Source organism: Chiloscyllium plagiosum, unplaced genomic scaffold, assembly GCF_037043375.1.
Source record: "Chiloscyllium plagiosum isolate Xiang-an unplaced genomic scaffold, Cpla_swu_hap1 HiC_scaffold_13, whole genome shotgun sequence".
Taxonomy (NCBI): domain Eukaryota; kingdom Metazoa; phylum Chordata; class Chondrichthyes; order Orectolobiformes; family Hemiscylliidae; genus Chiloscyllium; species Chiloscyllium plagiosum.
In genome coordinates, this window is record NW_028270151.1 from 41498382 (window position 1) to 41512389 (window position 14008).

The 14008-nt window shown below is 39.1% G+C and overlaps 1 protein-coding gene across 3 annotated transcripts in view; it reads left to right on the forward strand.

Moving 5' to 3' along the window:
• Nucleotides 1-14008, forward strand: part of ecel1 (endothelin converting enzyme-like 1) — a 117153-nt gene that overhangs the window by 54896 nt on the left and 48249 nt on the right. For all 3 annotated transcript variants that reach the window (XR_015759021.1, XR_015759020.1, XM_087993241.1), the window contains exons 4-6: nt 385-477; nt 573-697; nt 13730-13952. Coding sequence is in view for 1 of the 3 variants with exons in the window: in XM_087993241.1 (XP_087849367.1) it covers nt 385-477; nt 573-697; nt 13730-13952 (441 nt within the window). In the remaining 2 variants the exon portion in view is untranslated. The remainder of the gene's footprint in view (nt 1-384; nt 478-572; nt 698-13729; nt 13953-14008) is intronic.

Here is a 14008-nt window from a genome sequence, read left to right on the forward strand (position 1 = left end):
TAAACAATTGGAAGAATTTTAGCAAAAACATACACCCCCTGAAAATGCGTTTGATCCAGTAATGCAGTGTACAAATATGGATGGCATGTGTTGGGAATTCTGCCTCATAGCATGTGTTGTTGGTTTAACACTGTTTTCTACACAGGACCAAATTGAAGAGTCCACAAATGACGGATTAAACTTGGATTGCAAAGAGTCTAATGTTTTTGAGAAATTAGTTAACTGGACTGCTACTGTGGTTGCTGCTTTGTCAGTATAATCAACTAATAAGAATTTGTGTTTTTTGAAATGCGAATAATCAGTCATTTTAAGGAAACTATTTGTTGTAACAATGCACTTTCAAGAAATATCTCATCTGATTTATGTTCCCTAAAAAAACTAAAGATAACAATTTCGGAATCGGATACTCTGCGAAGAGACATCAATACTATGTACAACAAAATCACTTTGAGAGAGTTGCAGCGCATTGCACCAGCTGTGAGTAGCTTAAGTAAATTGAAAGGGTTATTGCAGAGTTCATCCTCTCACCTGTAATTGTGGATGAAAGCATCAGTTTTTTTTACATTTAACAGGTTCAATGGAAACATTTACTGGACAGAATATTCCATGATAACCTTTCACAGGATGAAGAAATTGTAGTACTTGCCACTGATTACATGCAGAGAGTTTCAGAACTCATATCAAAGACTTCTCCAAGGTAAAATGTACCAGGGCAATGAAATGTTATTAAATTGCTGCAGAGCTATTTCATGGAATCAATTTCTGACAGTTTCCTTGTCTATCTTTGGTTGATAATTACAGTGTTTTAATTCATGTAAATGTTGCCTATAACAAGCTTAAAATATCGTCCAGATTCTTCATAGTAAGCGGAATACAAAATTAGCCTATTAATGGGAACCTGAGAAACTTGAGTTAATAAGTACTTGGGAAGACTTTCCTTCCAAATGGAATGCGTATCTTATTCCACAAGATTCCTTGAATATTTCATTCATACGTAGAAATCAGAAGTTAAATAAGTCATGTAAATGTTATGGAATTTAAGCTAAGTGCTTGATATTGCACATATGAAATAAGTAGACCACTGGCATTCTCTATATCTTATACATTATGTTGAGGCTTAATAACAGACAGGTCAAGAAGATGCTTTGTGGTGCATAAAGTCACACAGCACAGAGGAGGCCCTTTGGCTCATTGAGTTCCAAGAGTGCAGCCTGCTGCGCGTCTATAGTTTCCCTCTTTCTGCTGCAATTTAAAGTAAACCAGGATCTAACAATTAATAGCAACACAGATTCCAATGTTGGAATAAGATTCGAGATTTTAGCAATACTAATCCAGGGAACTGAGCCTTTGAGTTAGCTCTCTGAGTCTTCATAAACAAACTGATTACAATGTGTTTAAAGAACTGGATCCTTTAAGCCAAATACAAAATCAGGACAGCAACACATAGATATTGTTCTTGAAACAGAATGCAGTGTTAGTAGCGCCTGGAAAAAAAAATTATGGGTTATAATTTCAAAATCTTTCTATTTCTCCTTTCTGAGCAATAGACCTTCTATTTCTTGTGAAGGCTATCAATTTGATTACAACACAAGTACTAAAACTGTGATTTAGTTGCTGTTTTGTTTGATTTTCAATGGGTTGCTATACCTCGTTATGTTAAGCTGCTTCAATTAGATCTGCTAAGTCGATGTAGAAGCCATAAAAATGTTAATATCTGATGGAAAAGCACATGCATATAAAGCAAACATTCTACCAGCAGTTACATAGCCATTTCAAATAAGTGGCTTTTACCTTTGTTCAGTTAAGTCATTAAAGAAAAAATTCAATTAAATTCCAGACAACAAATGAAGCATAGACATTTTCCTAAAGTTCAACATCATTTTGTATCTAAATTTGATCAATTATTTTTGTTCCAAAGGAGAGTCTTTGGACTCAAAATGTTAACGCTACAGAAATTGACAGACTGACTGAGTTTCTGCAGCATTTTCTGTTTTTAATCCTAAACTTTTGTTTTTTTTTATGATCATCATAAATTTATACTCTCTAGAATGATACAGAAGAGATACATGAGAGCTCTTGGCTGTTCTTTTCTGACTTGTGGCAAGGCCTCCTGTGACCAAGGGAAAAGACAAAACTTTTTATGCATTGAATGAAGGATCAAGGGAACATAGGAACAGGAGTAGGTCATCAGCTCATCAAACCTCCTCCAACTTTCAATTAGACCTTGGTTGATCATCTATTTTGATGCCACTTTACTGCACTCTTTCCATAACTCTTGGTGTCATTGGTATCCAAAAATCTATTGATTTTTGTCTAGAATATGCTCAATGATTGAGCTTTCACAGCCCTTTGGGGCAGAGAATTTCAAAGACTCCCCCACCCACCACCCCTCCATCCTCCCAATGAGTGAATATGTAGTTCTTGAGTTCAGTATCAAATGGCATAGCCCTTATGCTGAAATTAAATAAAAATAGAAAGAACTGCACATGCTGTAAATCAGAATCAAAAAACACAAATTGCTGGAAACATACAGCAGGGCTGACAGTATCTATGGAAAGAAATCAGAGTTAATGTTTCAGGTTGAGTGATCCTTTTAATTGCATGTCTGAGGAAGGATCACTCAATCTGAAACATTAACTCTGATTTCTCTCCACAGATGCTGCGAGACCTGATTTCTGTTTTTCCTAAGTTTATATCCCGGCTCTATAGCCACTCACCAGGGAGAACATCTTATCTACACCTGTCCTCTGATGCCCTGAACAGAGTTTGTACACTTTTCAGTGAGAGGACCTCTCATTCTTCAAAGTTTGACAAACTCAGGATCTTCAATTTTTTTTCTCATTTCTGGGAGACTTTTTGTTTCTTCTGTGAAAGGCACAGGCAAGGTAATTTTTCTCCGCAATTTCCCTGTTCCCCACTATAAATATTCTGTTTCCTGTAAAGGGCCCTCTTATCCTTTTCACATACGTAAAGACTCTTTTGTAGTAGACTTTTTATGTTACTCATTTGCTTTCATTCATTTTATTTCTTTTTACCTCCTTTATTAGTTTCACGGTCTTCATTTGCTGAGTTCTAAATTGTTTCCAATTCTCACTTTTTTCTGGCATCCTTATAAACCACATCCTTTGATCAAATGCAATCTTTAACTTATACAGTTAGCCTGAGTGGAATCCCTTTCCTTTATGGGTACTTGTGCCTGTGAGGAATGTATGCCTGTTATGAACTATTTAGTATTTTCAAAAAATTCCTAGCAATTGTCTTTCTATTGCCAAACCATTTACTGCATTTTCTCAAGTTTTGACAGTTGACAGCTGTTCGAGAGTTGTCAGTGGCAGATGTCTTGCAACCCGCAGCATCCCCGAAATAACTGGAGACCAGTGAGTTGAAAGCTCACTTACTTTTACTCAGTTTTTCCAACAGGTAATCAAAGTGAATTCAGCAGATTTACCCTTGTCTTGCTGTTAGTCATGTGAGTCCATTGGGAGCTACTGGAACTCATATGTCCTTTGGTTCAATTTAAAAGTAGCTAAAGAAGAAAGAACTGAATGTGAAATCCAAATGAATTCAATTAAAGCTACTTAGATACTAATGCTAGTAATGCTCAACTCAAACCTGATGAAAGTTGATATCAAGTTAACGAGCAAAAACATCCATAATATTTAGGTAGGTATGGGACAACTGAGAGAAACAAATAACAGGTTAGCCCATAGTATTGATCAATTTATGCAAATATACAATTATATTTTTCTCACATCAGGATGATCTGCTTTCTGATGGGTATAGTAATTGAGATTCACAAGTACAACAGAATTGATTTTTGTGTATGATTTATTTCTGAACCTGTTATTTCCCTTTTCTGCATTCCTGGCCATTGACTTCTCATTATGAGTAATCTTCACCAGTGTTGGTCATTATTCACATGTCAACATGGACCACTATTGTTGACGGATTGTGGGTTTAAAATACTATGGCTGCAGATGTCTGCATAGCTGAAGGAACCAAACACTCCAAAATGACTGACAAGAATGTAGGTTAAAACTTAATTCTATTTTTAACAGGGGAAAACACTTTGAGTAATTCTAGGTTAAAGTATATCTGTTTTGAAAATAAAGATTCTGGTTGTTTTAAGTCCTACATCTCATTTACATACTACCTGCTCACTTCCCACACACTCCAGAAGATGACACAATTTAGAGCAATGAGGAAGTGTATTGAGCTGGGAGTCAGTCTCTTTTTTCACAAGGATTTCTAGCATGAAGATCAGAGGAGGGTGTTCCTCAGTCAGCAGGTATGTGCTGAGTACAGCAAAGATCAGAACAATGAATAGGTCAGAGCACACACAGGACTTCACCTGAACTGAAATCCAGAAGATTAGAAAAACAGAGACAAATTGAAAATGTGAAGGAGTTGCAAAGAAAAAAATCTGCCAGTCACAGAGATAGATTAAATGACTTGCAAATTGCTTAGTAGAAAACTGTTGGATGATATAAATGATCGGTGAAATAATGGAGAAACGTGAAAAGAATGAAGAAAATGCAAATAATAGGAGACATTGAAAAAGGCAACAAAATGGAAACAGAGCACTCCAAAGAGAAGGAATTGAAATTTAAATAGCAAAACCTTACTAAATGTTGTGGTTACATGCAAACATATGAATTAGGAGCAGGAATATGCCATTCGTCCTTTTGAACTTGCTCTGCCGTTTGACAAACTCATGGCTGATCTTATTGAGGCCTCATCTCTACTTACTTGTCTATCCCCTATATTCTTTCATTCACTTGTTGGTAAAGAATCTATATACCACTGCATTAAAAATAATGATGGCTCTACCACATTGCTCCATGAGGAAGAGTTCCACAGATTCATGATTCCCCTGAGAATAAGATTCTCCTTATAGGACATAGAACATTAGAGCACAGTAAAGGCTTTTCGGCCCTCGTTGTTGCGCCGGCCTTTGGAACCAATCTGAAGTCCATCTCATCTACACTATTCCATTCTCATCCATATGTCTATCCAATGACGATTTAAATGCCCTTCAAGTTGGCGAGTCTACTACTGTTGCAGGCAGTGTATTCCACACCCCTACTACCTACTGAGTAAAGAAACTACCTCTGACATCTGTCCTATATCTATCACCCCTCAATTTAAAGCTATGACCCCATCACCATCTGAGGAAAATTGCTCTTAAATGGAGACCCCTTATTTTTGAACAGTCCTCTAGTTCTTGCCTCACCCACAATTCGACATCCATTCTGTCAGGTCTCCTTAGGAACTTGTATGTTTTAACAAGATCACCTGCTATTTTTATGAAACTCTTGTTGATCGGACCCAACCTGCCGAACATTTTCTGTCAAGATAAACCCTTTATCCTAGGAATCAGTCGAATAAACCTTTTTTTAACTTGTTCCCATGCAATTATGTCCAGAAGAAACTGTACACAGTCCTCTAGATGTGGTTTTGCCAATAGCCTGTCCAACTGTAGCAAAACATCCTTAATCAAGCATTGATCACCATAACACTCAGCTTACCACATCCTGCCAACCTGAAAATGACAAATTTATATTTACACTGTTTCCTGTTGACTAAACAAGCCTCTCTTCATGTTAATCTGTTACCCTACACCATGGGCTCTTATTTTGATGAGGTCTTGTCAAATACCTTCTGGAAATTCAAGTACAGCACATCCAAATGTTTCATTTCGCCATGCTGTCTGTTACATCCTCAAAGAACTCAAATAAATTGGTCAATTTCATGTCATAAAATCATGTTGGATCTGCCTGATTACATTGAGATTAAACTGCCCTGCTGCAATCTCCTTAATAATAGTTTAGAGTAATTTTCCAATGGCAGACCTTAAGCTAACTGGCGTTTAGATTGCTGCTTTCAACTCACTGCTTTCTTGAAAAGAGGAGTTACATTCATTATTTTCATACTTGATGAATATCCTAGAATCAAAACAATTCTGGAAACAAAAAAACCAATGCATCTATTAGCCCAACAGCAACGTTTTTCAAAGACCAAGCATCAAGTCCATTAGGACTTGGGAACCCGTCAACTATCAGTCCTGGTAATTTTTAAGTATCATTCCCTGGTGAAAGTAATTCCTCCCACCCTTTCACCTCTTGATTTATAGTCTGCGAATCCTAAGAGAAAATAGTTCTAATCATCACAGTAAGGAAAGGTCTTTCACTCATGTTGAGTTCTAACAAAGAGACAATACGACAAGCATTAGCTGACCTAGTTCCCTCCAACTTGGAATCAGTAAGCTCATCCAATCACACACAAAAGCTAATAAAAAGATGGGTGATGCAGCTATGATCCAGAACCTTGGAGGAATCTAAAGCCGAGACAGCAGGAGAAATATTCTGAAGGTGACTATGGTCTTGTCTGTCAACTAAGAGTCAACAATTCTCCCATGCTGGCTTTTTATGGGATTGTGTTATGAAGGTGTAGAGAGGTACTACCTTTTATCAGACTAGTATTGTAGTGGGGAAGGTAAAAGATAGGTTAGAGGAAGGAGTTGTTAATAATTGTCAGTTAATTATTCTCTGTTATACTTTAAGAAATAAAGTTGTTAATGTTTGCTTTAAATACTTCCTGCCCTCTTGAATTTTCACAGATTACTGCGTGATATAAATCTGTTCTGTGATTTAAATTAAGCAGGAGTGTTTACCTCGTGTCATAATGCATAACACTTAAATGTTACGACATAGGGTAAACCCCTCTGCTAGTTAAACCTAACACATACAAAAGGTTCCCCCATGCTATAATCTGTGAAAATTTGAAAGGTCAAGAATTGTCCCATAGGTATTTATGGTAAAAATTAACAACTTTTTTTTAAAAATGTCTAACAGAGAATAATTAACTAACAACTATTTTACAACTCCTTCCGCTAACCTATCATTTACTTTCCCATCTATAAAATGGCCATGTAAAGCCCCCCGATTAAGATTTACCAAAAAATTCAAATTTCAAAACAGCTGTCGAATCTTCTCTTTGTATCTTCCTTTGTCTTTGTTTCTTCTTAGGGTTTATGTTTCACAGGTCATTGATAGATGAAGGTACCTTTAAGAAAGCTATTCTGTGGGCAGTCTGCATGTGTTGGTGGCTTGGCAGTTCTCCTCCAACTGTTCATTTTATATTTTGTTGAAATGCTAAATTCGAACTTGATTGGAGTTTAGTATCTTGGGGCATAATTTAAACTGACTAGCCAAATTTGAATTTGTTTTTGTCTCATCACAACCCAGGTACTGCTAGCTGCTGGACCATGTGTTATGTTGTAAATTCTCCAGCATTCTGTGTGCTTGCTAAGTCCTTCAACTCTCTTAAAAGTACAGGTCCTGTCTACACCTTCATAACAATAGTTTGCGACATTTTGTTCCACTTAGACATTTGACAGCCAGAGGCAAGCCTTTCCTGGATCAAGGAGCACTTCAAAGAACATCTCTGGGACATGCGCACCAACCAACCCCACCGCCCCGTGGCCGAACACTTCAACTCCCCCTCCCACTCCTCTGAGGACATGCAGGTCCTGGGCCTCTTCCATCGCCACTCCCTTACCACCTGACTCCTGAAGGAAGAATGCCTCATCTTCCACCTTGGGACCTTCCAACCCCATGGCATCAATGTGAATTTCACCAACTTAACCCATTTCCCCTCCCCCACCTTATCCCAGTTCCAACATTTCATCCCTCATGACCTGTCCCATCTGTCTATCTTCCTTCCCACCTCTGTGCTCCACCCTCCACTCCAACCTATCACCTTTACCCCTACCTCCATCCACCTATTGCAGTCTCAGCTACCTTCCCCCCAGCCCCACCCCCCTCCCATTTATCTCTCCACCCCTGAGGCTCCCAGCCTCATTCCTGATGAAGTGCTTTTGCCTGAAACGTCAATATTCCTGCTCCTCGGATGCTGCCTGATCTGCTGTGCTTTTCGAAAACCACACTCTCGACTCTAATCTCCAGCATCTGCAGTCCTCACTTTCACCTAGTATAACCATACATGCCAAATGTATGCCACTGTATTGAATGGCAGTGCCACTTAGGAGGCTGTGACTGCTACAAATATGCCAATGCCCTGAAGCCAGGTGTTGCTGGGCCTGAGGCTAGAGGTGAGTGATGGTGGGAGGAGTGTTGTGAGAATAGCAAGAGAAGACAGAGAAGAGGATGAGGAGCAAAGGCAGGTATATGGCTCTTAGCATGACTACAATTCCCCACCTTCCTGATGCTGAATGCCTTTGAACAAGGAACAATCTGCAGAAGCCTGTGCTAATATGCAGGGGTCACAGTTTTGAATCACAAAATCAGAAATTGTTGGAAAAGCTGACCAAGTCTGGCAGCAGCTGTGGAAAGAAATCAGAGTTAAAGTTTCAGGTCGAGTCACCCTTCCTTAGAACTCAGCTTTGAGGTGAGTGCTTCCTGCTCTGTGAGCTACCACCTGTCACTGATTTAATGCCAGCGGTAGCAAAATGAGACACATAAATGTGCATTAACTAAGGAAAAGGTAAAATGGTAAGCCACAGGAAAGACTATATCTTGGTTGCAAACATAACAGAAGAAATGAATGAATGATTTTATTGTCACAGTATTTTACAGTGAGGAAAACAGTAAAATGCAGTGAAATGCTTTTCCAACGTCACCACAATTTGGCACCATTTTGAATAGTTTTAAGAGTAAGAAAAATAATGGAAAGATAGACTCTCTTCAAGCTCTGTCAGTCCTGAGCCAGTTCATCATCAACAACATGAGAAGCAAAGAATACATTAGGTCAGAAGAGGCACATTTAAATTGCAACGTGAAATGGAAAGAGTGTTTAGGGGACAGTGCTAAGGGAGTAGGTAAATGGACAGGCATTCACTTCCTTTAGATACACTGGAAGAATAACGAGAAATAGAGAATGTGGATAAGTGAGCAAGGATTTCATTAAAGTGATGGTCTCCCCAAAAAGCAGGAAACATAGCTAGGGCAATATTTACTGAAACCTTGGCCAGGATAGCAGAGATGGTCCAGAGATTGGGAGTGACAGAAAACCCAGCAATACAAAGCACAAGAGAATATATCAAATTTAAAAACAGGACAATATTTATAATTTTCTTTTTCCTTTCCTGGGGATGAGTAGCCACATTGAGAGGCAGATAGGAAAATCTGAGCTGGAAGACTGAAGCTTGGCAACACAAAGAAAGAAGGGAGCTGTCATGTCACTAGGGCCTAAAGCAGAAGAATTGACAGTATTGTCAGTCAGGGTGGAGGGATGATTGTGGATCAGATGGGAGATTTTGAATAAATCATGATGATTATAAAATCATGAATGGACTTGAAAAGATTAGAAGCTGTGGAATGATTGCAAGATGGTGAATTTGCACAGAAGCACTGGTTGTGATTAGAGACCAATTACTGAGAGGGTTGTTAGACTCTTTAAGGCCTGTTGAATCTGGCTTTGCCTTCCTGATTGTTACTGTGTTTTCTGATTCCTAGGAATTATAGCTCAAAACCATTAAAATTTGAGGCTTCTGTAAAGCTTCAATAAATATTTAAATTGAACTGTCAACAGCAAGTAAATATTTCACCCTTTATCCTACTCTAATAAAGCCAAAAGTGGATACATTTATATTTAAAATTTTAACCTACCCCCTTAGGTCCTCTCCCTCCCACCACTGAGGTGAGGACTGATAGCAGGATGGGAGTTTGCAGTGTTAAATGTTCCCTATACATGGTGGTATGTGATTTTTTTATACATCAATCTGTTGGGGACCAGTGAGTCATGCAAGTAACTTCAGTGCTTTCCAGTGTAAACTCTTAAAGGTGAATAATCCTGAGGACCTTATTTTGGATTAATTTAATCAGTTATTTGTATGATCACTCTTTCAGGGTGTCCTTTCCCATACAAAAACAATAAGGTGGTTAGCAAGGTTGGGTCTCATGGAATACAGGGAGAACCAGCCATTTGGCTACAAATCTGTCTTTAAGGTAGAAGACAAAGGGTGGTGGAGGAGAGTTGTTTTTCAGACTGGACGCCTGTGACCAATTATTTGGATATGAGCATAAGAGGTATAGTTAGTAAGTTTGCAAATGACACCAAACTTGGAGGTGTAGTGGACAGCGAAGAAGGTTACCTCAAATTACAATGGGATCTTGGTCAGATAGGCCAATGGGCTGAGAAGTGGCAGATGGAGTTTAATTTAGATAAACATGAGGTGCTGCATTTTGGGAAAGTAAATCTTAGCAGGACCTATACACTTAATGGTAAGGTCCTAGGGAGTGTTGCTGAACAAAGAGACCTTGGAGTGCAGATTCATAACTCCTTGAAAGTAGAGTCACAGGTAGATAGAATAGTGAAGAAGGTATGTTTTCCTTTATTGGTGAGAGTATTGAGTACAGGAGTTGGGAGGTCATGTTGTGGCTTTATAGGACATTGGTTAGGCCACTGTTGGAATATTGTGTGCAATTCTGATGTCCTTCCTATTGGAAGGATTTTGTGGAACTTGAAACGGTTCAGAAAAGATTTACAAGGATGTTGCCAGAGGGTTGGAAGATTTTAGCTGTCAGGAGAGGTTGAATAGGCTGGGGCTGTTTTCTCTGGAGCATCAGAGACTGAGGAGTGCCTTATAGAGGTTTATAAAATTATGAGAGGCATGGATAGGATAAATAAACCAAGTGTTTTCGCTTGGGTGGGGGAGTCCATAACTGGAGGGCATAGGTTTAGGGTGAGAGGGGAAAGACATAAAAGGGACCTAAGGTACAATGTTTTCTCACAGAGGGTGGTACGTGTATGGAATGAGGTGCCAGAAAAAGTGGTGGAGGCTAGTACAATTGTAACATTTAAAAAGCATTTGGATGTGTATATGAATAGGAAGGGCTTGGAGGGATATGGGCCGGCTGCTGGCAAGTGGGACTAGATTAGGTTGGGATATCTGATCGGCATGGATGAGTTGGACCGAAGGGTCTGCTTCCGTATTGTACATCTCTATGACTTATGCCAGTCAAGTGTGTCTCATGCCCGTTATAGTCAATTCTCAAGTCTGCACTTATCTGATTCCAGAATCAGGCATAAGAAAAGAAGCTACGAAGAAGGAAACTATGAAACAAGTTCATTTTAAAAATTGTGAACATGAAGAAGCCTTAGACACTGTTGTAAATTTAATACAATTGACTCATAAAAATGGTAATATTTATTTACAAAGGTCTGGTATTTTGCCAGGCATACTGTATTTATTATGCAAACCTACAATGGAGCGTTATATTTGTTTTTCACTCTCCATGACAGGCCATCAATGATAATTCCAAGTGTTTACACTCTAACAGAACCTCTGAATACTCAAGTGGCTATAAAGCTATTACAAATTCAGTCTGAATTGATTCTATCATTGCACCTTTAATGCAGATGTTAACTCATATTTTGACCCATTTTAACTCTTTTTTTGCTGGTAGAGTATTTGCTTCTAAAGATAGAGATGGCTTGTTTTAATGATTAAGTTCAACCTTCAATAACGAAATAGACTAATTGTTTCACATGTTATTTAGACAAAAAAGGCAAACAGGAGAACATGTTCGGACATGAATATAAATTGATTTAGAAATAAATGATTTTGTGCGCTTGCTTAATTTTTGAGAGTGCCTGAAAAGGGAAAGTGTCAAAATAAAACCTCTCATTTAAAGATTCAGGGGAATGTAATTATTAAGCCGTCTTACTTAGTTTACAATGAGTTTCTCTTATAATCTTCCGTTTTGGAGGTATAGAATTCTTGCTAGAAGATTGCCCCATGGTACAAGGTATTCTCTCATGCCCTAAAGCCATTGATGATTTCTCTCTTAATATTAGCATGCTGGTTTGATAGGAGTACAAATATGGAGTGAATTTATTCCACTCCACCCAGAGGCATTGAGGCTGATTTTATTACCCCTGCCACTGCCTGGATTCATTATTGTTATTTCAACAAGGGTTGGACTTTTCTCCTGGTTTCTGAACCCCATCGCCAGGCTCAACTGAGGGCTAGACACTCATATTGCACTACGTGGGAACAGACACTTGCAAGTGGAATGGCCAGTAATAGCCAGAGACAAGTGTGTAATCAAATTAAAGAGAAACAAGCAGGGTCTCAAAGCTAGAGGGGAAATCAGTGACCCTTTACTCTGAAAACAGCAACTGGATGCCATGACATGGATGCGATGAAGAAACGGACACTTCAAAAAGGAGTAACTGTCTCCCCAACCTTTCCATGTTTCCAATATAAATTATCTTTGTGCCTACAGTTAATTTGGAGGGCCTGGGGGCACTGATGTGGAACAATCATAGGCTGGAAACTCCTCTGCTGGGTGACAAGTGGTTGCTGCTGAATATTGATAGACAGTGGTACAGCTTCCCACTCCCCACTACCACCAGCACCACATCCAGGAATGTGCAGCTAACTGAAAAATCCCGAATGGCCTCCTCCATTAAGCCTTAGGCCTTTAAATACTTCAATATTCTACCTACTGCTAGCGGGCAATGAGCGCTGCAACCAACCATCCCAGAGCTGGCAGCACAAAGTCTGCATGCACCCATCTCTGTTCATTGGCTTAATGGGGCCTTAATGTTCTGGCCCTATGATCAAACCTGCGTTGTCCTCATCCCAATGCCTCAGTTACCTACCAGATAAACTCACTGAGCCAGTTTGGACTTTGCATTTTTAAGATGAAACTGAGGAAATCGTTGTATTGGGATCAAAATAAGTCCCCTGTTTCTCACTAAAGAGTGGAGCTGGAACTAAATACCCAAAGGTTTCAACTGGCAGATGAAGTTTAATTCAGATAAATGTGAGGTGCTGCATTTTGGGAAAGCAAATCTTCGCAGGACTTATACACTTAATGGTAAGGTGCTAGGGAATGTTGCTGAACAAAGAGACCTTGAAGTGCAGGTTCGTAGCTCCTTGAAAGTGGAGTTGCAGGTAGATAGGATAGTGAAGAGGGCATTTGGTATGCTTTCCTTTATTGGTGAGAGTATTGAGTACAGGAGTTGGGAGGTCATGTTGCGGCTATATAGGACATTGGTTAGGCCACTGTTGGAATATTGCATGCAATTCTGATCTCCTTCCTATCAGAAAGATATTGTGAAACTTGAAAGGGTTCAGAAAAGATTTACAAGGTGTTGCCAGGGTTGGAGAATTTGAGCTACAGGGAGAAGCTGAACAGGCAGGGGCTGTTTTCCCTGGAGCATAGGAGGCTGAGAGGTGACCTTCCCGAGGTTGACAAAATTATGAGGGGCATGGATAGGAAAAATAGGCGAAGTATTTTTTCCTGGGGTCGGGGAGTCCAGAACTAGAGGGCATAGGTTTAGGGTGAGAGGGGAAAGATATAAAAGAGACCTACGAGGCAACTTTTTCACACAGAGGGTGGTACATGTATGAAATGAGCTGCCAGAGGAAGTAGTGGAGACTGGTACAATTGCAACATTTAAGAGACATTTGGATGGGTATATGAATAGGTCTGGAGGGATATGGACTGGGTGCTGGCAGGTGGGACCAGATTGGGTTGGGATATCTGGTCAGCATGGACGAGTTGGACCAAAAGGTCTGTTTCCATGTACATCTCCATGACTCTATAACTGTGTGTCGATCTATATAGTTAATAATGCTATTCTAATAAAATATTGATAAGTCTGAGTGAATATTCCTAACTTAATAGTGTAGGTATGAATAGTTTGTAGAACATATTCTTTGATCTGTAACTATTATATTCTTTTACATTTTCAGAGTACTGCATAATTACATGATTTGGCGCATTGTAGTTGCTCTGAGTGAACATCTTTCCACGCCATTCAGAGATGCTATTCATGAGTTCTCTAAAGAATTAGATGGCACAGAGAAACAGATTGATCTGGATAAAATGTGCTTAAACCAAGCCAACAAACAATTTGGGATGGCTCTGGGAGCTCTTTTTGTTGAAGAATACTTCTCATCTTCCAGCAAAATAAAAGTAAGCTTCTTTATCTATTAAGATTCTGACAGCAGAATAATTTTATGCTTTTGAAT